At 36.3% G+C, this 24,940-nt stretch overlaps 2 protein-coding genes across 8 annotated transcripts in view; both read right to left on the bottom strand.

Annotated features, from left to right (window-relative positions):
• Positions 1 to 10,896, bottom strand: part of VEGFD (vascular endothelial growth factor D) — a 56,557-nt gene extending 45,661 nt beyond the window's left edge. Inside the window, exon 1 of the mRNA XM_021007430.2 lies at positions 10,143 to 10,896. Within this exon, the coding sequence (XP_020863089.1) occupies positions 10,143 to 10,232 (90 nt within the window). The 5' untranslated portion in view covers positions 10,233 to 10,896. The remainder of the gene's footprint in view (positions 1 to 10,142) is intronic.
• A 207-nt stretch (positions 10,897 to 11,103) lies between these two features.
• PIR (pirin) overlaps positions 11,104 to 24,940 on the bottom strand; it is a 134,708-nt gene continuing 120,871 nt past the window's right edge. For 6 of the 7 annotated variants that reach the window (XM_078146096.1, XM_021007431.2, XM_021007433.2 and 3 more), the window contains 3 exons: positions 21,841 to 21,923; positions 14,208 to 14,274; positions 11,104 to 11,434 (listed from right to left, as the gene is read on the bottom strand). In XM_078146096.1, coding sequence (XP_078002222.1) covers positions 11,322 to 11,434; positions 14,208 to 14,274; positions 21,841 to 21,923 — 263 coding nt within the window. In that variant the 3' untranslated portion in view covers positions 11,104 to 11,321. The remainder of the gene's footprint in view (positions 11,435 to 14,207; positions 14,275 to 21,840; positions 21,924 to 24,940) is intronic. The other variant, XM_021007437.2, reaches the window with a different exon arrangement.

The raw sequence follows: 24,940 nt of genomic DNA, 5'->3' as shown, positions 1-24,940 counted from the left end.
CCATCACATAGCTGTTCTAGATAAGGAGACCCTATTACCTGATATTTTGCCATATGTATAGCCATGGAGGAAGATAAAGGATCAAGATCTCCTTCTGTCTTTTTTATCCTTCACATTTCCCAATTTTTCTCCTCAATCCAAGGAGAATGATTTCTTTTCCTATCAATGGGAAATTCCTGATCTAATGTGAAGAGACCAAGAGTGTCTAGCCAGGGTTATTGCTTTAGTGCAGAACTCATTTTCCTTCTTTCCATCTCTTCCCAAACTGGGGAAGACAGAGGAAGCCCCTGCATCTTTAAAATCTGGGCCCAAGACACTGCCAGTTTTCACTGGAATATGTTTCATCTTCTCCCCAGCATCCTTGTATGGACTGCAGAATTGGTAGCTATCTCTAGGTCTCAGACTTGAAAGAGGTCATCTAGTGCTAGCACCTCACTTTAAAGAAAGGGAAACTGAGGCCACAGAGCTTGATTTGCCCAGCGTTACACATAATAAGTTGTGATTTGAACACATTTCGTTTGATGCCAAATCTAGCACTCTCTGCATCATACCATGCTTCCTCTTGATGGGACAGAGCCCTTCTCTCTTTTCAAATCAGAGAAGCACAGCTCCCATTAGATTGTAAGCTCCTTGAGAGCAGGGGCTGTCCTTTGTCTCTTTTTGTGTCCCCAGTGTGTAGCATAATGCCTGGCACATAGTAGGCTCTTAATAAATGTTTATTGATTGATTTGTATTGGTTGGAGCCCTAGGCGAGAACATAAAATGAGCAATTTAATTGGAGACTTCTTATATCTTTACATGTAATCACTCTGTTCCCTTCCTCCCTGGGTCATCCCAACCTGGAGCAAAAAGCAATGGTTAAGTAGAATCACTGAATTTAGAGTGGGAAACAATTTTGAAAACTACCTACTCCCACAATACCCCACCCTTCATTTTAAAGATAGGGATCCCAAGGCCCAGAGTAGTAAAATGAGAATTTCTTCATTTTTTAAAAGTTACTGACTTCTGTTAAATCACTTTAAGGTATAGCATATTTTAATTTATGTAAATTAAATATTAAAATGAACCCTTCCTCTAATGCTAACTTACCTGGGTGACCTTAGGCAAATCATGACCTCCTTAGGCCTCAGTACCCTCATCTATAAAATGAGGGGGGATAAAATGGCCAGTTGCAAATAGAAATTTCCATCTCTCACCTCCTTCTGTTGTTGTAAGATCATAAATCATAGATGTGCAGTTCTAGATCTAGAAGTGATTGAAGAGATCATCTAGCTTAGTAGGTCTTAACTTTTGTTTATGTTTTAGTCTCCGGGATAGTGAAGCAGATATAGATTTAGCTTTTAAGCAGGGGTTAAGGTACTGCTGAAATCAAGGTAAGAAAAGGAGATGTTCAATACAGAAGATCTAGTAGGGGACATGCCTGGGGTCACTCTGTTCTCCCGGTGCATAAGGATCATTCACAGAATCCCAGAGCTGGATGGGACTTCAAAGACTGTGTTTCTCCCAACAGTACTTAGAAGTGGTCATTCAATGCAAAGACCTTCACTGAGGGGAAAATCACTGCCTCACAAGTAGTCCATTCCCATTTTGGATATTTAGTTATTAATAAGGTTTACCTCTTTTCATGGACACCTCTAGCAGACTGGCAAATTTACCTCTCTTCATGGATACCTCTGGCAGTTTGGTAAAGCCTATAGACATCTTCTTGGACTAACTTTTGGAAATATATAAAATAAAATACATAGGATTGTGAAGGAAACAAAAATATATTGAAATGTTTATCAATGTATTTCTTTAAATGATAAAGAACCCTTGAGTCCTATGGTCCTTCCTTCAATCAAATGGCTGTGCCATTGTCAAGGTCATTTGTGAATAGAGAAAAGCAGTAGCTGTGTCTATAATTCTCTCAGTCAGAGCCATTGCCTGCATTTACACCAACTAACCTCTCTCACAGTCAGTTTTCTAGAATTGTGATTTCTCTTGCATACTGTTTCTCCATTGGGCTTGTATTGTATGCAATGTCAGAGAAAAAATCTCATCAATCATGCATCAGCTTTAAAATGAATCTTTGAGCCAGATGTAAGTGTTTTTCTCTGCTCTTCATCTGCCTCAATGTCATATGACTTGAAAAGGATAATCCTTCCACATCTCAGCTGGCTATATTGCATGCCAAATCCCAGATGGCAAAACCTGTTTTTCTTAAGAATACCCTAAGTCGTCATAAATACTCCAGTATGGTATATGTATGTAGTTTAATGAACACATAGATCTAGGCAACCACGATGGGGAATTAATAGACTTGATTCTGTTCTCCTCACCTTTAATGAAATATCCTAACTATGAGTTCAAGGAAAAACTGGCAGATAAATCATGGAAATATAGCTGAAAACTACAAGGAAAAAATCTAGAATGATTCCTACATGTATTTTGCCTATATTGCCCAAAACCATTGTGACTATTTGATATTTTTCACAAGGGTGCTATATTTATGCTTAAGGACCTGTGATTCCATTGGCATGGGTATGAACTCAACACTTCCTTACATTAGTAGGATGTGGCCAAAAAACTGTCATCACCTATTGGCCACCCTTCTGGGGATAAGCCTCCTTACAACTAATTAGTTTGGTCTTTATTTGACACAACCCATCGCCAGGATTGCATTCTCAGCCCTTCTGGCTTGGTAGGAGAAGTCAGGCTTTACTGGTCTCACTACCAACAATCTAGAGTCACCTTTATGTATTGAAAAGGAATTGAAGCAGGGCTTTAGTAGAGGCATGGATACTATATATACATAAAATATTTTAAATCATTGTTAAAAGATATTAGATAGCTAAATGGTAAAAGTCAGCATAGTACAGTGAAGGGTCAGCAAATGACAGTCCTCTGGATACTGCCTGTTTTTGCATGGACCATGAGGTAAGAATGGATTTTACATTTTAAAATAAAGTTTTGTTGTATTTAAAGACATAAAAACCATTCTTAGCTCCTGATTTGGCCCTGAGGTCCCAATGTGGAACTTTGCCATAATGGACTAAAAAGTTTGCCTCAAAGTAATCATGATTTGGCTGTATGGCATTCAAATGGGGAGACAACATAAAAAGCTAGGTGCATACAAGATATATACAGAGAAGGTGGAAGACAATTTCATTTAGGAAGGCACTAATAATTAGGAGGATTGGAAATATCATCTAGAAGTTACAAATATACGGAGACAGTTGTAGCATATACAGTCAATGACACCTGGCAGGATGTCAGCTCAAATTTTTATACTTGAAGAAGGTCATTAAAAAGAAACTCCTCATATATACTAAAATATTTATGGCAGCACTTTTTATAATATCAAAGAATTGTATACAAAGTAAATGTCCATTGACTGAGGAATGGTTATGCAAATTGTGGTAAATGATTGTCATGGAATATTAGTCATACTGTAAGAAATGATAAATGAGACGAATGTAGAGAAGCATGGGAAAATCTCCATGGATGTCAGTCCATGCAGAGTGAAGTAAGCAGAACCAGAAAACAATATACACAGCGAATACAACAAATATAAAGAGAAAGAATAATCATAACAAAAATCAAAAGCGAGTCTGCAAAATTATGAAGGATAAGCATTGCTTAAAAGAATGAGTAGACCCTCATACCTTTGTGGAAGTCGGAGGTCCACAAGTGTTCATTGGAGGTATTTTCAGACTTTTTAAATGTGTTGATCAGTTATGCTGATTTTCTCCTCTTTTTCTTTTTTTTTCTTTAAAAATACTATTTGATATATGGAATGACTCTCTAAGAGGATTATGGGAGGGATACTGGGGGAAATTGTGGTGATATTAAAAAACAAATTAATAAAAACTTATTTAAAACAAAAACAAGAAAGAGAATGCTGACTAGCAAATTGTGAGGATAGAGCTATCAGCATTGGTCAAATATTTATTCAAACATAAAGCAGTATTTTAGTAGTTAAAATGTATTGGACTATGAGCTATTATTAAATTAGCTTTTGGCTTTCTTTCAAACAAGTGGCTGTTGGATCACCTTGGCTGTCCGTCATGTTTGGTGCATGGGGGCAAACTTGCTTAGATTGCACTTTTGTAATCAGATGTTATATTTCCTACTAAGATCATGAGGTACACATAGGATACCAGTGAGAGGCTCGTTCTTTCATCTCTTATGAGAATTCAGTCTAGTGACAGGTACGGTCATTGAATTTGGTTAAGTTTGCCTTTTGACCAATTACTAAAGGATTAAAGGACAGGTGCAGCATGAGCTAAAAAGAATGACATTTTCCAATTTGAAAAATGTCAGTGCAAGTGAAATTCAGGAAGCATTGATGTTGCTGTGTCCTTGTTTTGTGATGGTCAATTATTTTGTTACACACAATTAAGGTGGGACTTAAAGGGAGAGAAGAGGCCATGCCATTAGGAAAGTGGGAAGACGTGACTGTGTGAGTTACTTTGGGGGCCGGATCTATGATTTAGCTGGTATAGGGAAGTCGTTGTTGCTCAGTTGTGTCTGACTTTTCATGACCCTGTGGACCATAGTGACCATGGGGTTTTCTTGGCAAAGACGTGAAGTGGTGTGGCATTTCCTTCTCCAGTGGATTAAGGCAAACACAGGGTAAGTGACTTGCCAGGGGAATTATGTGATGTTTGCAGGAGAAAGGGTCCCACTTCCTAAGGTTCTGCTGGATCTTGGAATTAGTCCAGTGTCCTCTAGAATCTAAATAATTTAAACTCCATACAAGATTCTATTGTTTTTTCAGAGCACAGCCCTAAGCATAAATTCCCCCCTCACCCAACACTTAAGTCTTGCCTGGTTGGGTAAAGACAAAGGAGAGAGAAGATTACAAAGAATCCAAGAATAGGCAAGGGAAGAAAAAGTAGACAAACTCAGTCAGAAATGGCTGGGGGAATCCATAGAATTGAGTTGCAAGGGATTTGGAAATATTGCTCTCCCCTAGCCCAACAGACTACACATTGTCAGTAATTTTGTAAGTCTTCATTCAACACCCATAGTGTACTCACCATTACACTGTCAGAAACTTTGACAAGTTTGAATAAGATACTAACAAAAAGAAGCCAGACATCTGGGCAGTGGTGTTTGAATTATGGTAGTCAATTAAGTAAAAGCTAAGTTTGAGAGGTATGTTATCTATGTCTTAATCCAAGTTATTGTTAAAATCTTGAAAGAGCTAAGGATGAAGCCTTGGGACATTCTGCTAGCAAACACTTTTCAAGTTGACCTTGGTCCATTAGTCGATATTCTTTGGGGTCCAATCAGGCAACCAGTTCTAAAACCACTTAAATGTACTGTCGTCCAGTCTATCTTTACTCCATCTTGTTTATGTTTTATCACGATGTGCACTTTCTTATCTTCATGGAAGCCACTGGCCAAGTTCAACAGTACTTGCATAGGTATCCTCCAGTACCGTTGGGTCCCAATATCTTTTCTCTTCCTGTGATATACTCATGCTGCTCACTTGGCTAGGTCTCCTGGGCCTGCTCCTCTGCCCAGCTCAACACTGGTCATGCTTTTTGCATTTTTGCATTTCTACAAAACTTCTTTGCTGATAGGGAATGGGGCAGAAAGAGAGAAAAATTCACTCTGGGCTTCTCCTTCCCCTTCCCCATCCTCACTTTGTGAGTTGATATTTTTGAAAAAAGCCCCAATTTGCTTTAAAAACAACCAAACAAACCTCAGTTTTAACCCTTTTTACATACTTCTAGTTATTGGAGTTGGGTTTTGGGTTTTTCTTATTCATTCAAATCACAGTGTTTTTTTCTTCTAGGAGTTGGTAGGGATAGCATATAAAAGCAAGCTCCAACATTTTGGCCCAGGCTGTTCAATCTTTATTCCTCTCTAATGTCTTCTGACTTTCTGGACTTTGCCACCATGTCTCAGCTGCTGTCCCAACGTGGAATTTCCATCAGTTTCTCCTCACCTTGTAACACCCATCTTTTTCAATGGCCTTCTCACCCTGGAACATCCCTCTGCCCTGCCTGCCTTCTTCTTTCATTGGTGAGTGACTCCTTGCGCTTCTATTTTGGGGAGGGTCCTAGGGTGGCCAAACTTCATTCTCTTCCCAGTTCTGCTATTGACTTTCCAGACTTCAATGTGGGTACTTAGCTTTTCCCATCCCCCATACGCCTTTTCAACTCTTTTTTGTATAATGTATTCCCCCATTAGAGTGTAAGCTCTTTAAAAGCAAGGGGCAGTTAGGTGGTACATACTGAAACGACATTGCAACCATTCATTAAAAAACATAGAGTGCCTGGCCTGGAGTCAGTCAAATCTGGCTTCAGACACTTACTAGCTGTGTGTCCCTGGGCAAGACTCTTAACCCTGTTTGCCTCAGTTTCCTCACCTGTAAAATAAGCTGGAGAAGGAAATGACAAACCACTCCAGCGTCTTTGCCAAGAAAACCCCAAATGGGGTCACAAAGAGTCAGACATGATTGTAAAACGACTGAACAACAACAATAAAACCCATCTTTTGTTGTCTTGCTTGTATTCGTATTCAAAGTTATTGGAGTTTTTCACAAAGGAAAACAGCAACAACTTTACGCAGTGCCTGGCATATAGTAAGTGCTTAATAAACTCTTGTCGCTTTGCCTGGTCTTTTAACTTCTCTCAACAATAAGTCAGACAAGTATTTATTAAGGGCCTATCTCCTAATCCCTGAGTTAAACCTGGCAGATACAAAGAAAGTCTAAAAGACTTTCTCAATGACCTCACCCAATGGTGCAGCCCTAGGCAAAGAGGCTGCTAAAATTTTGTGTGGACGCCTATAAAGCAGCAAGTAAAGCTCTTCACAGCTTTGGAAGACAAAGATGACAAAGTTGACAACCTTAAAAGAAAATAGAGTTTGAGCCAGATGCCCTATAGATACATAGCAAAGGACAAAGAACTAAAAGGGATTGTAGAAATTAACTGGTCCAGGGATGGGGACAGGCGGGGGGCCTAGAGGCCACATGTGGCCCTCTAGGTCCTCAAATGCTGCCCTTTGACTGAACCCAAACTTCACAAAGTAAATCCCTTAAGAAAAGGATTTGTTTTGTAAAACTTGGACTCAGTCAAAAGACCACACTTGAAGTCCTAGAAGGCCACAAGTGGCCTGTAGGTGGCAGGTTCCCCACTCCTGAGCTAGTCCAACCCCTTTCACTTTACAAATAAAGAAAGCAACCCAGAGAAACTGAAGTCATAAGGTTGATCATGGATTTAGAGACAGTTGGAATCACAGAAGCCTCCAAAGCTGGCTCCCTCCTTTTACAGATGGTAAATAGCAGGGCCCAGGCCTGAATCTTCATCCTCCTATGCCACATAACTAAAGTACCATCATCATTGCAAGTACTAATGATAGCTAAGTTATATAGCACTTAACCTGTGTCAGGCACTGTGCTAAGCAGTTTACAATTATCTCATATGATCCTTACGATAACCTTGGGAGGGAGATGCTATTAGTATCCCCATTTTACAGTTGAAGAAACTGAGGCAAAAGGAGTCTCGCCCAGGGTGACACAGCTAGTCTAACTCTGAATTTGAACTCGGGTTTTCCTGACTACAGGTCCAGGACTCTATCCACTAGGCCACCTCCCTGAGGTTAGATGCAAGATGACTAGGAAGTCATTCTTACCGGTCTACTGTTAATGAGCATCTTAGAAGTAGTGATTGGATTAAATAAATTTCCACCTTGATTAGTAAATTTACACCAAAATCGAAACGTGTAAATCATGCAGACATTATTTCAAATCACTAAATTCTTAGGCCCTTTACATTCGTTAAGCTTAATTTTCTTTCCAAAAATTAAGAATAAAATTAAGGCATCTTCCTAATGTTTTTCTTTGAAAAAAAAAAGTGGAGAAATGGATGTAAGCCCTGTGTTCTTGCAGGAGTGTGAGAGATAATTTCTGAAACATACTGAAACATCATTGCAACCATTCATTAAAAAGTATTTATTAAGTGCCTACTGTGTGCCAGGCACAATACTAGGTGTTGGGGACACATTCCATGACAACACTAGGATGGACTCAATTCTCAGCTTCATGTCATCATTTCCTTAATACTAGAAAGATATCATTTAAACAGTGAACACTTAAATTCTATTTTTGGCATAACCCTTCAGTGTTTTTTCCCCCTTCAAAACTCTCAGGTGTTTTAATGAAATTGCAATGCATGCCCTATAAGTCTGGAGCTTCCACTACAGCTACCCCATGAAATGACATGAAAACGTGGACTGATTTAAGACCCTCTCGAGAATCCAAGCAATTTATAGGATTTTAGTTCATTAAGAAACAAAAGTGATCTAAGGAATATAGTTTATTTCCCATCCTTCAGAGTCTCTCTAATGCTTCTAATATTCCAAAAGCCTTTACCTAGATTCTACCCTATGCATTACCCAACACTGACATCAGATACTGAAGTTGATAAGGAAGCAATGTGGATGATGACAAAATTGAATTACAATACGATTTTTTTCATTCGTACATTTGTTACTCAATACACTGTTAACTTCTAACGATTTGAAAAAAGAACACTTATTTATATTATTGCTGTTCATTCCAACTCTTCATGACCCCTTTCGGTTTTCTTGGCAAAGATACTGGGAATGGTTTGCCATTTCCTTCTCCAATTCATTTTACAGATGAGAAAACTGAGGCAAACAGGGTTAAGTGACTTGCCCAGGGTCACACAGCTAGTAAGAGTCTGAGGTCTGACTTGAACTCAGGAAAAGGAGTCTTCCTTGGCTCCAAGCCTGGCACTCTACCCACTGTGCCACTTAGTAGTGTATGCTGCTACTGCTGCTGTTTAGTCATTTCATTTGTGTCCAATTCTTCATGACCCCATATGGGGTTTCCTAGCAAAGACAGTAGAGTGATAGGCAAACTAGATTACGTATCCAAAGCCGGATTTGAATTCAGGTCTTCCTGACTCTAATGTATACAACTTTTAAAATCAAGAAAAGTTAATAATGTTCCTACTAGTGATGGGCAGATGCTGAGATGACAATGACTTCAAATTACTGTAGTCTGAAAAAAAAATCATACTTTCTTAAGAAATTCATACATGGGTTCTCTGACTCCAAATGCACTGCTCTTTCTACTACATTGTGCTACTGTAGTCTTGTAATGATACTCCAGTTAATTGAAAACATTCATTCTTTTTCATTTGCATTGATATCTTTTGTCTTTATGCCTCTTCCTTTTCTGAATATATCCCTTCTTCCTCCTCTACCCAGCGAACCATCCTTTGCAACAAAGGTTAAAAAAAAAAGGGGGGGGAAGCAGTGCATCAAAACCAACATATGAACCACGTCTGACAGTGTATTCAGTATTTCACACCCACAGCCCACTACATCGGCAAAGAGGAAGGAGGAGGAGGAGGCAAGTTACATTTTTTTTTCGCTACTTTCCAGCTTGGTCATCATAATTAGTAGCATATTTCTAAATCAAGGGACTGCTCTTGATTTTTGCTGGACTTTTTTTGCCCCTTATTTCTAACTTGAAAAAGTAAAAGCATCATCTGCAAAAAAGTCTGTGAATATGATGCTTCCTTGGCAGTTGCAGTAACAAAAATAAACACATTGATTTTTTTAACCAACATTTACCACATGCTTTTGTCTCAAACAGCATAATCTTGAATTTCTTGAAAAAACAAATGATACAAGGAACAAAGAAGTAATTTTTGCTGTTTAGAAAGTGCCAGATTAGCAACCTAGCAAAATTATTTGTAGTATAAAAACAAGTGTCTCATGCAGACCACTTTGCCATCACCAGAAGAACACTCTACAAATGAAGGGAGGCAAATTCCCTGGAGAAGATTTTTAAAAGCTGATATTTGGTCACAGTGCCCCTAGACAAATCTTTTCATAAATTTATCCTTTTTGATTTGACATTAATATTTTGTTCTTAAGGAAGTAACCTCAAAAGAGTTTTTCCCCCCTAAAAAAAGGTAGAAATTGTAATAAACACACGCAAGCACTGCTCTAAATGTATGCATTTTGATTAACAAATTAACACAAGGTAAGTGCATAGTCGGGGAGAAGCATAGGACATAATCCCATTAAGATAAGCCAAGAAAGTACAGGGTTTTTTTCCCCCTTGAAAAGTATTTTTCCACTTGTCCAATTCACAAATATAGCTCACTTACCTTCACAGGTCCATGCTGATAATTAGATCCCCGCAGGAGATGCAGATAGGAGACCATGAAAATATTCACAATTGCCCACTGTGTGTACATTCTGATTTTTTTAAAAATGTCCACAGAATATTAAGAAGCTGGTGTCTCACAGCCAGAGGAATCTGTTTCAAAATTCATTTCTCTTGCAGAAAGTAAGTTTTCAAAATGTTTTCTCTAGACCCTCAAATTTTCCAGTTGAAAAAGCAAACACTCACTGGCAAGCAAATTCAATGTAACTGCCTCGACTACTCAAAGTATTTGATGAAGTGATCTTGTAGGGGAGAGATTAGGAGGGGGGGAAAAATTTTATGCTCTTAAGCTCTCAAAATTAACTGTGAAGTTCCTGAAGTAAAAAAAATTCTTCCCACCTGAAAATGCAAAGTCCCCCCCCCCCAATCCATTTTATGTCCAGAAGATTTCAAAATCAGGCATGTCTCGTGCTCCACAATATAGCTCCTTCTAAAGAACGTATTCCAACAGCCAATATTTTGAGTTGCCGAGTGCAGCAATTCAACTTGGTATTAAAACTTTTTTCATAGCCTTCATGGAAGCCTGCAGAAGAAGCATGTGTCTTCAATCTGATACAAATTTTGGCAGAAAATGCAGTGAAGTCTTGGCTGTAATCCTACCAATAGCGTGGCAGTTTTAAAACTCACTGGAACACTCTAGATGACTCTTATTTTAAAGCAGATAACCTGTAACATGAAACTTCAGTCTAGGCTTGGATGAGTTCCGTAGCGGAATAGCTAACATTGCTCCAGAAAGTACCCAGGACACCCTTTTACAGCCTGGGACACAGGATTTACTTAATAGGTCTTCAAAAGAAAGAAATTGAATCTGCTTGTTCCATGTCATTTACCCCCTCCTCCGGCCCTCTCTCCTTCCCCTCCCTCCAACAGAAGTCTAGGGTTCTTATGTCAAAATAAGACACTTTCCTTTTTTAAACAGAAGCAACATTTATTTGTATATATCAGAAATCTCTTTCTACATGTTTCTATATTAATAAAACTAAATGCATTTATCGTACTTCAATGTGTGAGCTTAAAAAAGTATTGGTACATATTTGGGGTTTTTAACACTCATCCAGCGTTAAACACAAATGGAAACAATCTGGTAATTAGCTGGACCTACTTTTTTTTTACTTTTTCACTAGTTTCCTATCTTGGATTTCCAAGTTCTGGCTCTTTCAAATCCATTCTTGCCACTTCTGAAATCAATGATAGCTTGAGAAATCTCTGCTTCCGTATTCATCACAAATGGACCTATAACAAAAATACGTCAGGAAGTCATACAAGAACGATAGAAAACGTCACTTTTCACTGGGTTCTGTGAACAATGAGCAGAGATTCTGTAATTTTTGTATGATGGAAAAGTGGGGGAAGGGGGCTAGCTTGGCAGCCCTTAGCTCCTATTGTGTGCATTAAGAGCTCCTCAAGCCAAGAGATAGGGCATAATAATATCAATAATAATAATAATGGACATTTAAATAGTGTTTTACACACATTAATAATAGATTAATAGAATAATAGAACAAGAATAGAATAATAGAAGAACAGATTAATAATAACATATATATTTAAGGTTTATAGATTTTTAAGATGTTTTAGGTTTGCAAATCACTTTACATGTTATCTTATTTAATCTTGACAACAATCCTGTGACATAGGTGCTGTTGTTATAGTATCTGAGGCTGGATTTGAACTCAAGTCTTCCAGACTCACATCCAGCTCCATTTGAGCTGTCAGACCCTGTGAGATTGATACTGCAAGTAGAATGGAAAGGAATATGCATATATTAAGCACCTACTATGTGCCAGGCATTGTTCTTAGTACTTTGCAAATATTGTCCTCAGTTTACAGCTGAGGAAACAGGCTCAGAGATGTTAAATGACTTGCCCATAGTTAGGTTTCAGATTTTCCCAACTCCAAGTCCAGCACTCCATAATGCCAACCAACCCATGCCAACTTATTAGAAGAGCTAATAATCCAGTCTACTTGTCTTAACATTCTTAGCTTTAGTTTTTCAAAGAAACATTTTTGATAATTGGTCAATATTATGAAAGTATCCAACAAGAGTCTCAGGTTCCTCATCCACAAAACAGTGACAGTAATACCTAAATTATCTTTCGCAGAGTTGTTGTGGGACTCAGACTGTACATTTGCTACATTAAATCCGTTCCAAAGTCACAGCTTTAGCACCCGTGACAGGTTTTCATTCTTAGAACAATACTTCTATATATATTTCAAGAAGTTCTAATTAACTTGTGCAAACTAGCAGTATACTTCTCGGCTAATCCTAAAAAAAATAAATAAATAAAATTCCACTGGATTTCTAATTCATGTCAGAAATCAAGCTTATCTGAACCTGCAGAAAGAAGTCTTCCAAAGCTCTTCTCAGAAAATGGGATATTTGTCTCCTTCCCTCTCACTCTACTCCATTCAGTAGTGAAGTGCTACTCTGAAAGAGGCGGCTAGGTAAGCTCAGTGGATGGAGCTCCAGGCTTGGAGTCAGGATAATTCATCTTGAGTTCAAATCTGGTCTCAGACACTTACTAACTAAATGATCATGGGCAAGTCACTTAACCTTGTTTGCCTTAGTTTCCTCATCTGTAAAATGAGCTGGAGAAGGACCACTCTAGTAATTTTGCCGAGAAAACCCAAATGAGGTCATGGAGAATAGAACATGACTGGAAGGACTAAACAATAACAGCTTCCAGTTTGTGACTATCTTCATCCACGTAAAGTTAAGTGAACGATTAGGACAGCTGTAGGCATAGCTCTTAAAAGAGAACGATCCTTTGCTTCACTTTTCTGGAAGTTTCAAACAAAATACCTAATTTATCTGATTGTCTCAATACTCAGTACTTTATGTGTGCTGGCATACCCAGAGTTATCATTTTGCAGCAAAGATTTTTAATCTGAGGTCTGTGAACTTCGTTTAAAATTTTTTTAACATAACTGTATTTCTATGTAATTGGTTTCCTTTGTGATCCTTGTATTTTATTTTATATATTTAAAAATATTATTCTGAGGATGGGTGCATAGGCTTCACAAGACTGCTGAAAGGGTAAGTAAAAAAAAAAAATTCTTTCCCCATCTCCTCTAGGCCAAAAGAATGTGTCACAGGAATGAGCTCATGAGTGTTGGAGCTACTTGTCACTTAATACAGTCATTTTTTCATGACTGGAACAGATGTGATTGACCTACTTGAGAATACTTGAGAAGTTTAATCCCGAATGCCCCTTCCCCCCACTCCTTTTTGGTTCTCTCTCTAATATTATCCTATCTCTTACTAATGATACTTTACAACCCTGAAACCATTCCACATAACAACAGCTGTACTATCACTATCAGATGACTGAGAAAATATATGATGATAAAAAGATGAAAAAATGAATTTAATGTTTGTACGTGTATTTCTATTTTAGTAATCATAATAAAACTTTGTCCAAAACTTTATCACTTTATGAAAGTGATTCAGTGTTTGTTAATTCAGAACTAAGTAGTCTTTGCCTCTACAGGGCAAATGGACAAAATGTTACAAAATAAAAAGTATAGTTAAATGCTGTCCCTCAAGTTAGTTGTGGAGTCAGAGGAAGAAGAAATGATTCTGACTTGGAAATTTTTAGGGAACTTACAACAGCTATTTTTCACTGGGAAATATAATACTCTACAAGGATATTACTAAAATCTCTTTTTAAATTTTGAGTTGCAAAGAGAAGGAAATGGTGTTTAAATACATGCTAGCTTGTAAGCTCCTCATAGGAAACATGTCTTCTTTATATTATAGCACAATGCCCTAAACATAGTAGATAACCAATAATACTTGCTGAGTGAATAATGAATGAACACCAGGAGCCAACACTATAATCTTTCCTTTCTATATTAAGAAGCAGAACAAGGTCCTCAGAACTCTGGAGGGGATAGGATATAATCCTGTCATTCTCTGCAGTAATAACATACATTCACTGCTGTCAAAAGGAAAAAAAGCAAAGAAGAAAACCAATCAAGAAAAGCACCATCATTGTTGGCTTACCGTATTGCACAATCGGTTCCTTAATTGGTTCCCCAGCTATTAAGAAGAAGTGGCTTCTTTCAGGATCCTAATTCAATAACAGCAGGATTAAATTATAATCAGGCTTATGTCTGGAATTTTTTGGCTACCAAATAGGGAACGACTAAAATTTGTAATGCACTGATAAAAACGTGTTCCAACTTCAGGATTTAAATATCAGAAATATTCTGAAGTATTTTATTTCTAATGCTGGTGGTAGAAAAAGTCAATCCCTTACATTATATAGTGGGAAGCAAACTGCAAGCACTAAGCTAGAGCAAAATCTTAGTATTTCCAAATTACACAGATAGAAAGAAAATGGAAATTAAGTTAATCTTGGTCAGGAACCCTGTATGAAAACATTTGAAAAATAATCTTACACTACCATCATCATTTTATAAAAGGCTAATCATTTTTGAAGACGTAGTATTGACCACTGCTTGTTACAATGGTCCAAACGGAGGAGAATTAAAGTTTAATGAAAATAAGTTACCTTGCATAGCAGGGGCTCAGACAAATTACCTTACATTTTTTATACTATAATTCAAAATGAGCTCTATTTGTTACATGCCTCCAAAAACACTGTATAGTTTACAAGAGTGGAATTTATTATTTAGAAAAGAGCATTTCTTGTTCATCAATCATCAGATCCCCATTTAATTATCTGAAAACTATTTATCAAAATAGTTTCCTTACTGGGAATATGGCGGTTATAGTATTTATCTAGACCTAGACAGATAAGCTTATAAGTTATGTGTTTTTTAAAAACAAAATGTTATTGATAGCTTTTTTAATTACAAATGTTGCCTAAATTTTTCTCTATATCCCTCCCCTCCATCCTTCCTGAGAGCCATCCCACATATCAAAGATTTCTTTTCAAAAAACAAGAAAGTGAAAAATCAGCAAACTGATCAATAAGACATTGAAAAAGAATGAAAACATATGCAATGTTGTACACCTATGAATCTACTGTTTTTCCAAAGGAGTGGGTGGAGATGTTTTCTTATAACTTTTCTTTGGATGAGTCATGATTTTTTTTTATAATTTATCAATAAGCTTTTAAATTAATGCATTTAATAAGAAATATTTTACTGAGTAACTTCTATTTCCATTTAATGAATGCCTAGGTCCATAGTTCAAACTAATGAAGAAAACAAATTGCAAGTAGATCAGGCAACAGAATGAATTTAGAAATCTTTTTGGTTATTCTTCATTCATATGTTTATTTGTTTATATGTTTCTATTTATATTTATATGTTTACATTTTACATATTTTTATATATTTACACTTATATGTTTATGTTTCTATAATTTGATTCAAACAAAATAATTCCAGAGTTTTCATGAATAAAATCAATAAAAGTAACTATATAATGTTTGCTTTTGCCATGCAATCCACTCTCCACATAGCTGCCAAATTGAATTTTCTTTAGTACAAGTTTAACCATGGCACTATCCAACTCAATAAACTCCAGTGGCTGATTCTAAGATCAAATGTTGTTTATCTTTATCTCATTCTTTTTTAACTTCTATTTTTGTGTGACTATTATGATGTATATAATCAGTAGCACAGCAAAATGTATATAATTTATTAATAAATAAATATATCTATCTACATAAAAGGGCACACTTTTTTGTTTATGCTAATGGGGTTCACAATCAAGAGAGCTTGAAGACCACTGTTCTAACCCATGCATTTTGTAGTAATTGGTAAAAAGTTTATAAATATAATTTTCGGCTCCTTGACATTTTCTCAATTTACATGATTTCTTTTTTTTTTCCATTTTCATTTCAAACAGGAGAATATAACAAAAAACGTTTAATTTGAGAAATGAGTGAACTGTCTGGAGATTTCTGTTTGGTTTGCCATCCTCTTGCAAATTCATCAAATTGCCTAGGTTCATGTCTTCACAATCTTAACATTAAACTATCTATCACTTCATGTAATGAAATTAGATTTTTCCCTTAAATTCAACAAACAGCAAGGAATTGAGCTAGGTTCTAGGTGCTGGACCTATAAAGACAAAAGCAAAACAGTGGCCCTGGGGGAGTTTATATTTTACTAGGCAATGGCTTTTGTTGTTGCTGTTTTTTTTTCTTTCCTTTCTCCTTAAACCCATCATCCTATTGTCTAACTAGTCTTCTCTGGGTAAAAATGGGATCTTAGCTTTTTGATCAGCTAGCTCAGTTTAAAATTGCACCATCTGGGAACTGAGACTACTTAATCAAACAGTGAAAATGAGTAGGTAGATGGTGTAAAATTGGTTTTAGTCATAAATATTTATCTGGAACTAAACAAACACTTATTTTGTATTTGCTGAAAAGGCTATGAAAGCAAGAAGACAAATTTCATTTATTGTTTCATATACTTATCAGTGTATGCCTCATCCCCCTCTCCCAGCTTCATTATGGGCTTCCTGGAGGTAGGATCGTTTCTTAGACATTTTTCATGTCTCCCAAAGTACCCAGACATAATGCCAAGTATCTCCTGTAGTTGACTGATTAATTCCAAATAACTTAAGATCTTTCTGTTCCACAAGCCCTAAACTGGGTGTCTGGAGTATCAGAGACCACCACAATATGGAGTTTTAAAACAGGATGGAGGTGAAACAATTCGTTTTATAGGCCCTTTTGGCAACACAATTTTGAGTGAGGCTTGGGTGCTTTTTTTCAATTGTTGTGGTTGTTGAGTCATTTTAGTTGTGTCCCATTCTCCACGAACCCATTTGGGGTTTTTTGGCAGATACCAGAATGGTTTGCCATTTCCTTATCCAGCTCATTTTACAAATGTGGAAACTGAGGCAAACAGGGTTAAGTGACTTGGCCAGGTCACACAACTAGTGTCTGAGGCTGGATTTGAACTCAGGTTTTTCTGAGTTCAGGACCAGCATTCTACCTAGTTGAGTCAACTAGCTGTCCCTTTCTTTTTTGTCAGTGAGTCTCTATATATGACTCTGAGGCACTGATTTTGTTTCCAGAATACCTATTACAATAATATATTAATTTTTTTAAATTTCAAATGGAAACAAACAAGTTTTGAATGATGCTCTTGTAATTTGCTCTTACTGACCTTTGAAGTTTTTAATGCTCACACAATTATGAGGGAAATTAATAGTTTGTCATCTTGCACACATATAAGACAATATTAAATGATGATAAAACATTCATATCAGGCTTTAATAGGATTCTGTTTCTCAGATTTATAATTCATACTGTGTTCACACATGGCATTTAGACAATATTCATCTTTAATGTAACTGTTCTGTTTTGGAAGATACCTACCAAAGGGTACCATAAATCATTGATTTCATGCAGAACTCAGCTAATAAGGAAAGTGTTGTCTGTCTTTTAAAAGGTGCACATTTACTAAATGAGTGAATTTGTTAATAATCATTTATTAATTTACTGAATCAGTTTCTATGGAGATCATAGATGGAGTAATGAGGATAATGGCTTTCACAGCATGCTACAGTAGACAGAGTGATAAACTTGTCAGAAAGACCCAGGTTTTGGATCCTGCTTCAGACACTTAGTGTGTGGCCCTGGGCAAGTCACTTAACCTCTCTTGGTCTCAGTTTCTTCATCTGTAAAATGAGAAGACTGGATTCAATGAACTCTAAAGACCCTTTTAGTCCTAAATCTAGATGCTATCATCCTGTGAATGCCTTGAACGGCAGTCATGGGCCATGGGCATTTTTCATGGTTAAAGGGATACGTAGTACTGGGAAGTTACAATGTTCTCAGACAATAGATGTTAACCTAGGAATGAAAATTGGGACAAATCCAGGGTTTACCCCACTCTTAAAAAACCAGACCCAGGTCAATTCTCAGGCCATTATTGGGATTTGAGCCTACTCCACAAAAATCAGGGGCCTGGCTCATCTACAATTTTGCTTTATACCCTAACTGGAATAAATGGTTATTTTAAACCTTAATGGTTGTTGTTTGGTTGTTTTCAGCTCTTCAGGACTCCAACTAGGGTTTTCTTGACAAAGACACTAGAATGCCATTTCCTTCTCCAGCTTACTTTACAGATGAGGAAACTGAAGGAAACAAGGTTAAGTGACTTGCCCAAGGTCACACAGCTAGTGAGTATCTGAGGCCAGATTGAACTCAGGTCTTACTGACTCCAGACACAGCCTTTATCCACTGCACCACCTAGCTGCCCCTAACATCCAATAGGAGCAGAAGTAATTGATGACTTTAGGGGAATAATACTATGATTAATTTAAGACTAAACTGCCCTTTATGGACTATCTAAGTCCAGATTCAAGGCCCTAAGACTTCAAGAACTAGCTCAGCCTCCAGAACTGCAATAATGACCCCTCTAGGATCTGGCATCAAATGGTTTGAGTTGCAAGAGAAGTTTCTGTGATGATGTGTTATCCAAAAGGGATGAGGCAAACTAGTCCAGATGTTGATAACTTTTTAAGGGAAAAGAGCCATTCTGGATAATAGTCTTAGAACATAATATCTTGCTAAGTTGTAAGTATATTCATTTGTAAGCTCATCAACAGAGCAGCTGGGTGGCGCTGTGGATACAGCACTAGGCCTGCAGTCAGGAAGACTCATCTTCATGGGTTCAAATCTGGCCTCAGAGACTTACCAGCTGTGTGACCCGGAGCAAGTCACTTAACCCTGTTTGCCCCAGTTTCCCCATCTGCAAAATGAGCTGGAGAAGGAAATGGCAAACCACTCCAGTATCTTTGCCAAGAAAACCCCAAATGGCGTCAGAAGGAGTTGGACACCCCTGAAAACAACTGGACAACAACAACACACTATCTCTCCACTTGCAAAGGAAGTGATTCCTAAGAAAAAAGAAGTTTCTAGGCTCTTTGGGTCTCCATGCTGTGATAATTAATTTATTAGTTAAATAAGAAATGGTGAAGTGATGAGATAATGGCCATTCTTTTATCCATTTCCCATTTTTCAGTGTTAACAACTTGTTTAAGAAGGTCATTTTAGGGGGCAGCTAGGTGGTGCAGTGGATAGAGCACCGGCCCTGAAGTCAGGAGGACCTGAGTTCAAATCTGGCCTCAGATGAAACACTTGACACTTACTAGCTATGTGAACCTGGACAAGTCACTTAACCCCAATTGCCTTAAAAAAAAAAGGTCATTTTAATGTTACCTTAACTATATGCCACGTTTTCAAATTTTATTCTTTCTTTTAATTTGGTATTGATTTTAAACTTTGCTCTAACAGTAGGTGGTCTGACAGATTGCTGATTTGGGAATGACCTCCCACAGCAGTAACCAGTCATTTCCTGGCAGGATAAAATCAGCTTCATTTGTTGTGCTGTTATTTGGTGTTTGCTATGTCCAGCTTCTCCCTAACTCTCTACTTAAAAAATAAAGGCATAAAACTTCTGTATATTCTATAATGTTGGCCTCTCATTTCGTATTCCTTGATTAAATTTTCAACACATATTTCTCTGTTCTTCCATCTCTCCATACCCATATTTGCACTGATGTCCCTAAGTCAGAGGTGGGGAACCTGTGATCTCAAGGCCACCTTTAGGTCCTCAAGTGCAGAAGGGATTCACTCTTCCGGAATTCCCCACCCTTGCACTAAACTTTGGTTGAATTTGACATCTTATTGATTTATTCATAGAATTTTTTTTCATCCTTAATAATCAATGGTGAAGAATAAGTGAAATTATATTTATGGTCTTACTTCAAATATTTGACATGAGAACAGCATTATGAGATGATCTAGAGTCCTGTGAGATGTTTCTTGTCACTTGAGATGCATTAAAAATCAACTTCCAACTCCATTACAGTATTTGTCTCTTTAAGAAAAAAAACTCAAAAGCAACCCTTCCTTTTAGCTATAACTTCCTTTTCACTTCTTTCAATATATACAACATGAATATATGTGTAAACTGTGTGTGTGTATGTGTACATATGTGTGTGTGTGTGTGTGAGAGAGAGAGATACAGTTGCTCTAGTAGAATATCCACTTGGTCACTGGACGGGAATCACACATTTAGATTATCAACAGGTAAGGTGATTTTGACAGGCAGTCTAAAAACTCTGCTTTATAGTCTCTTCTGTTCTCTTGTTTTGGTTGTACAGTGGATAGAATGGAAGGTTTCCGGAAAAACCAGTAATCTTAGTTTTATATAAAAATTTAGATCAATGTTGGCCCTGCCTCTTTCACAGAGTAAAGTATACGGGCTTTAGGGAAATAATTTTCTTTGTTGTTCAGAGGCTTTTTTCATTTACAACTAAGCTTGTGGCAATATTCTATATGATTAAAATTAGAACCTACACTAAGATATAATCATAGCTAAGCTATTAATCATAGCTAAGACAGATGACCGTAAGAAAAGCCACTGTTTAGCTTGAACTGATTTAAGCCAGGTCTACTATTTCCTAATTGTACCTTTTTTGTTTAAGTTATTAGAAGCTTTTATAAGTCTTTTCATCCTTTCCTTATAACATTAATTTTTTAATAGTATGTTATTTTTCCCAATTACATGTCAAGACAATTTTTAGTATTCATTTTTTAAAATTTAAAAATACTTTATTGCTAAAAAAAATGCTAACCAATATTTGAGCCTTCAGCAAGTCATAATCTTTTTGTTGGTGGAGGGTCTTTCCTCAATGTATAACATTAATCTTAAATAAATTTGAAATTAACCTTAAATCTGAAATTTTAGTTTTGTAAGCCGTTTGAGTGGATAACTGTCTCATAGTCAGCATTGTTTAGTTGGCTAAAATGGCAGTGACTTAAAAGGGCAAAGGAAGAGTGTATTTAAAATAAGCATGGGAAAGAAACTTTTGCTGTTTAGTAATTTTAGTTGTGTCTGACAACTAATTCCATTTAGAGTTTTCTTGGCAAAGATACTGGAGTGGTTTGTCACTTTCTTCTCCAGTTCATTTTACAGATGAGAAAACTGAGGCAAACAGGTTTAAGTGACTTGCCCAGGGTCACACAGCACTGTTAAAAAGTGTCCAAGGCCAGTTTTGAACTCAGAGAAATGAGTCTTCCGGACTTGAGGCCCAGCCACCTAGTTCCTTGGGAAAAGAATTACAAGAAGAGACAGCTTGAGAAGATGTATTTTCCTAGTATCATTAATCAAAAAATAGACTCAAGTTATTCATATCGTATAGCTCTTTCGAATTTTGAATTCACAGTGTCTTCAAAGGACATGAGAATCAGAAGTCATAAATAACAACAAAACAACACTATGAATCAGTCTACTTCTCAACATCTTTTGGCTTTTACCTCTCAATATAGAAGCAGAAAAATAACAAAATGAAAGCTTTGCTCCATTTAAGGTAAAGACGAAATTTCACGTTATAGAAAATGGAGCTACAGAACTGTTGTGTTTTCAAATTTCCTGAGGAAAGAGTAGTAATTGACTTATTTTAGAAAAACCTAGAGATTTAAGGTTCTTACTGAAAAGAGGCAGAAGTGAACCATTGAAAATTTCAAAAATAAATGAGGATTGATAAATTTGATTATAAATGGACTCTTTTTTTTTTCCAGGAAAGAACTTAAAAACTCAGACTACAGAGGAGATTCAGTAAAGAGCATTGGCCAATTTCTAAGGAAGTAGCTGAAAGGAATATTTCAAAGAATAAAAATGATGATTATGGAGAGTTACCTTGTTTTCTACCTGGACACTGTCACCACCCCCCAACACTGCAGAGTGATGAGGTTCAACTTTTTGTTGTTCACCGTCAGGGCCTTAAAAAGGGAATCGAAATTAAGTTTAATTAAGTTTACAGTAATTGTATGACTACATATTATCTTAATTATACACACTAAGTGTGATATGTATTCATTTATACTTTCTTTTTTAATTTTATTTTTTATTTATGGAATAAAATAAGCATTTCCATAACATAGTACAATGAAAAAGATGACTATACACGAAATTGCAAATCTATTATACACAACTTGCTATTCCTTTCAAATATACAACAATATTATTATGTAAATTTCTTTTTTTTCTTTTTCTTCCCTCCCCCTCCCCCTAGAGATGGCTACCATTGCCATCAGACATACATAGGTGTGTATATGTATATATATATGTAAAATTAATATATATGTAAAATTATTTTATACATACTTCTACTTATCAGTTCTTTCTCTGGATGTAGATAGCATATTTCTTCATATGTCCTTCATAGTTAATTTGGGTATTTATAATAGATAAAATAATCACTTTAAGTCATTCTTAAAACAATATTACTGTTACTGTATACAATATTCCCTTGGTTCTGCTCATGTAGCTCTTCATTATTTTGTGCAAGGCTTTCCATGTTTTTCTAGAATCACTGAGCTCATCATTTCTTATAGCACAGTAGTATTCCATCATAATCATATACCACAACTTGTTCAGCCATTCCCCAGTTGATGGGCATCCCTGCAATTTCCAGTTCTTTGCCACCACAAAGAGAGCTGCTAAAAACATTCTAGAACATATAGGTTCTTTTCTTTTTCCCCTAATCATCTTTGGAAATAGACCAAGTAGCGGTATTGGTGAGTCAAAGCGTATAAGTAGTTTAATAACTCTTTGGCCATAATTCCAGATTGCTCTTCGAAGCAGTTGGATCATTTCACAATTCTACCAACAATGAATTAGTATTCCAATCTTTCCACATCTTCTCCAACATTTGTCACTTTCCCCTTCTATCATTTTAGCCAACCTGGTAGGTATAAAATGATACCTCAAGGTTGTTGTTTTTTTGGCTAGGCAATGGGGTTAAGTGACTTGCCCAGAGTCATACAGCTAGTAAGTGTCAAGTGTCTGAGGCCGGATTTGAACTCAGGTCCTCTTGACTCCAGGGCTGGTGATCTATCCACTGTGCCACCTAGCTGCCCCTCAAGACTGTTTTAATCTGCATTTCTCTAATCAATAATGATTTAGGGCATTTTTCAATATGACTATAAATTATTTTGATTTCTTAATTGGAAAACTGTCCATATCCTTTGACCATTTATCAGTTGGGGAATGACTCGTATTTTTTATATATTAGAGATGAAACCTTTATCTGATGAACTATCTATACATTTTTCCTCCAATTTTCTGCTTTCCTTCTAATCTTGAGTATATTTATTTTATTTGTACAAAACCTTTTTAACTTAATGTAATAGGAGTTGTCCATTTTATACCTAATTTTGCTCTCTATCTTTTGTTTATTCATAAATTGTTCACCTGATCCACAAGTCTGATAAGTAATATGTCCCATGTTCTTCTAATTTTCTTGTAAAATCTCTCTTTATATCTAGGTCATGTAAACATTTTGACCTTATTTCAGTAAATAGTGTGAGACACTGGTTCATGTCCAGTTTCTACTATACTGTTTTCCCATTTTCCCAACAATTTTTTACCAAATGATGAATTCTTATCTCAAATCTTAAAGTCTCTACACTTGTCAAATATAAGGTTATTATTTTTATTTCATGCTGTAAATTGTATGTCTACTCTACTCCATTGATCTACCTTTCTGTTTCTTAGCCAGTACCCGACAGTTTTGATAATTATTGCCTTATAATACAGTTTAAGATATAGTACTACTAAACCTCCTTCCTTTATACTTTTTTCATTATTTCCTTTCATATTCTTGATTTTTTTTTTCCAAATGAATTTTATTATTTTTTCTAATTCAGTAAAATAATTTTTGGTAATTTAATTGGGATGGCATTGAATATATAAATTAGTTTGGGTAATCCTTTAAAAAATACTTTAGATTTTAAAAAATAGAAAAATACTTTCAAAATAGAAGAAAGATGTTTTCCAATTTATTTACCTGAGCATCTTTGTATGACTTTTAATTTTTGGCTGGCTCATAGCCATAGCAGTAAAGAACAAATGGTAAGGTCATTTTTTATATTTGTTTGCATTTTTTCCCCATAGCTTGGTAATTCCCATATTTTGGTAATGACTTTTGCTCTAAAAGCCCCTATGAGTCCAATTTATTCCATGTGAAATGCAACATCTAAGAGCCAAGCACACTTAGGGAAATGCAAAGATGTCTTCATAGCCACCAGCAATGAAATTCAGCCAGTGTTTATGAAGCATCTTACTACGCGTCCAGCATTGCAGAATGCACAAAAGAAGTATTAGTCAAGTTCCTTCCCGCCCCCATCATGGGACATAAAGCCTCATTGGAAAGAGAAGTCATGTATCAAACCAGATAAACTATCATATTATCTGCAATTGTGATCATTTTATTTCTTCTTTGCCTAGGCTTATTCCCCCCATTTCTTTTTTTTTTCATTGCTATAGCTAATATTCCCAGAACCAAATAGTAGTGGTGACATTGGACATAAATTTGAATTACTCCGATCTAACTGAAAAAAGCTTCTAGTGTTTCTCTAGTTCAGATTATACCAACTCTTACTTTTATATAGATACTTTTTTAAAAAAAAATCAAATTAAGGAAAGGTCCACTTGTTCCTATACTTCTGAGGTTTGTTTTTTTTTTAAACATATCAATATTGTCTTTTGTCAAAATACATACTCAGTTTTTCAGGGTAACATTTCATTTTTTCTTTTGGAATGTAATATACCAAGAATTTATCTTATTTAAAGGAATTGCATCATAGTGTTGAGTGATTCTGACTGTGGTTCCCTGGTACATGACTTTTTCTTTTACTTGGAGCATTTTTCCTATTACTTGGAAACTGTAAATTTTAGCTGTGACAATTCTAGGTGTTTTTAATTTGAGGTTTCTTTCTACTGATGAACATTGTAC

The sequence above is a fragment of the Phascolarctos cinereus genome, unplaced genomic scaffold (genome assembly GCF_003287225.1).
Source record: "Phascolarctos cinereus isolate Bilbo 61053 unplaced genomic scaffold, phaCin_HiC Scaffold_726;HRSCAF=1367, whole genome shotgun sequence".
In the NCBI taxonomy this organism is placed as follows: domain Eukaryota; kingdom Metazoa; phylum Chordata; class Mammalia; order Diprotodontia; family Phascolarctidae; genus Phascolarctos; species Phascolarctos cinereus.
This window is presented reverse-complemented; position numbering and strand designations above follow the sequence as displayed.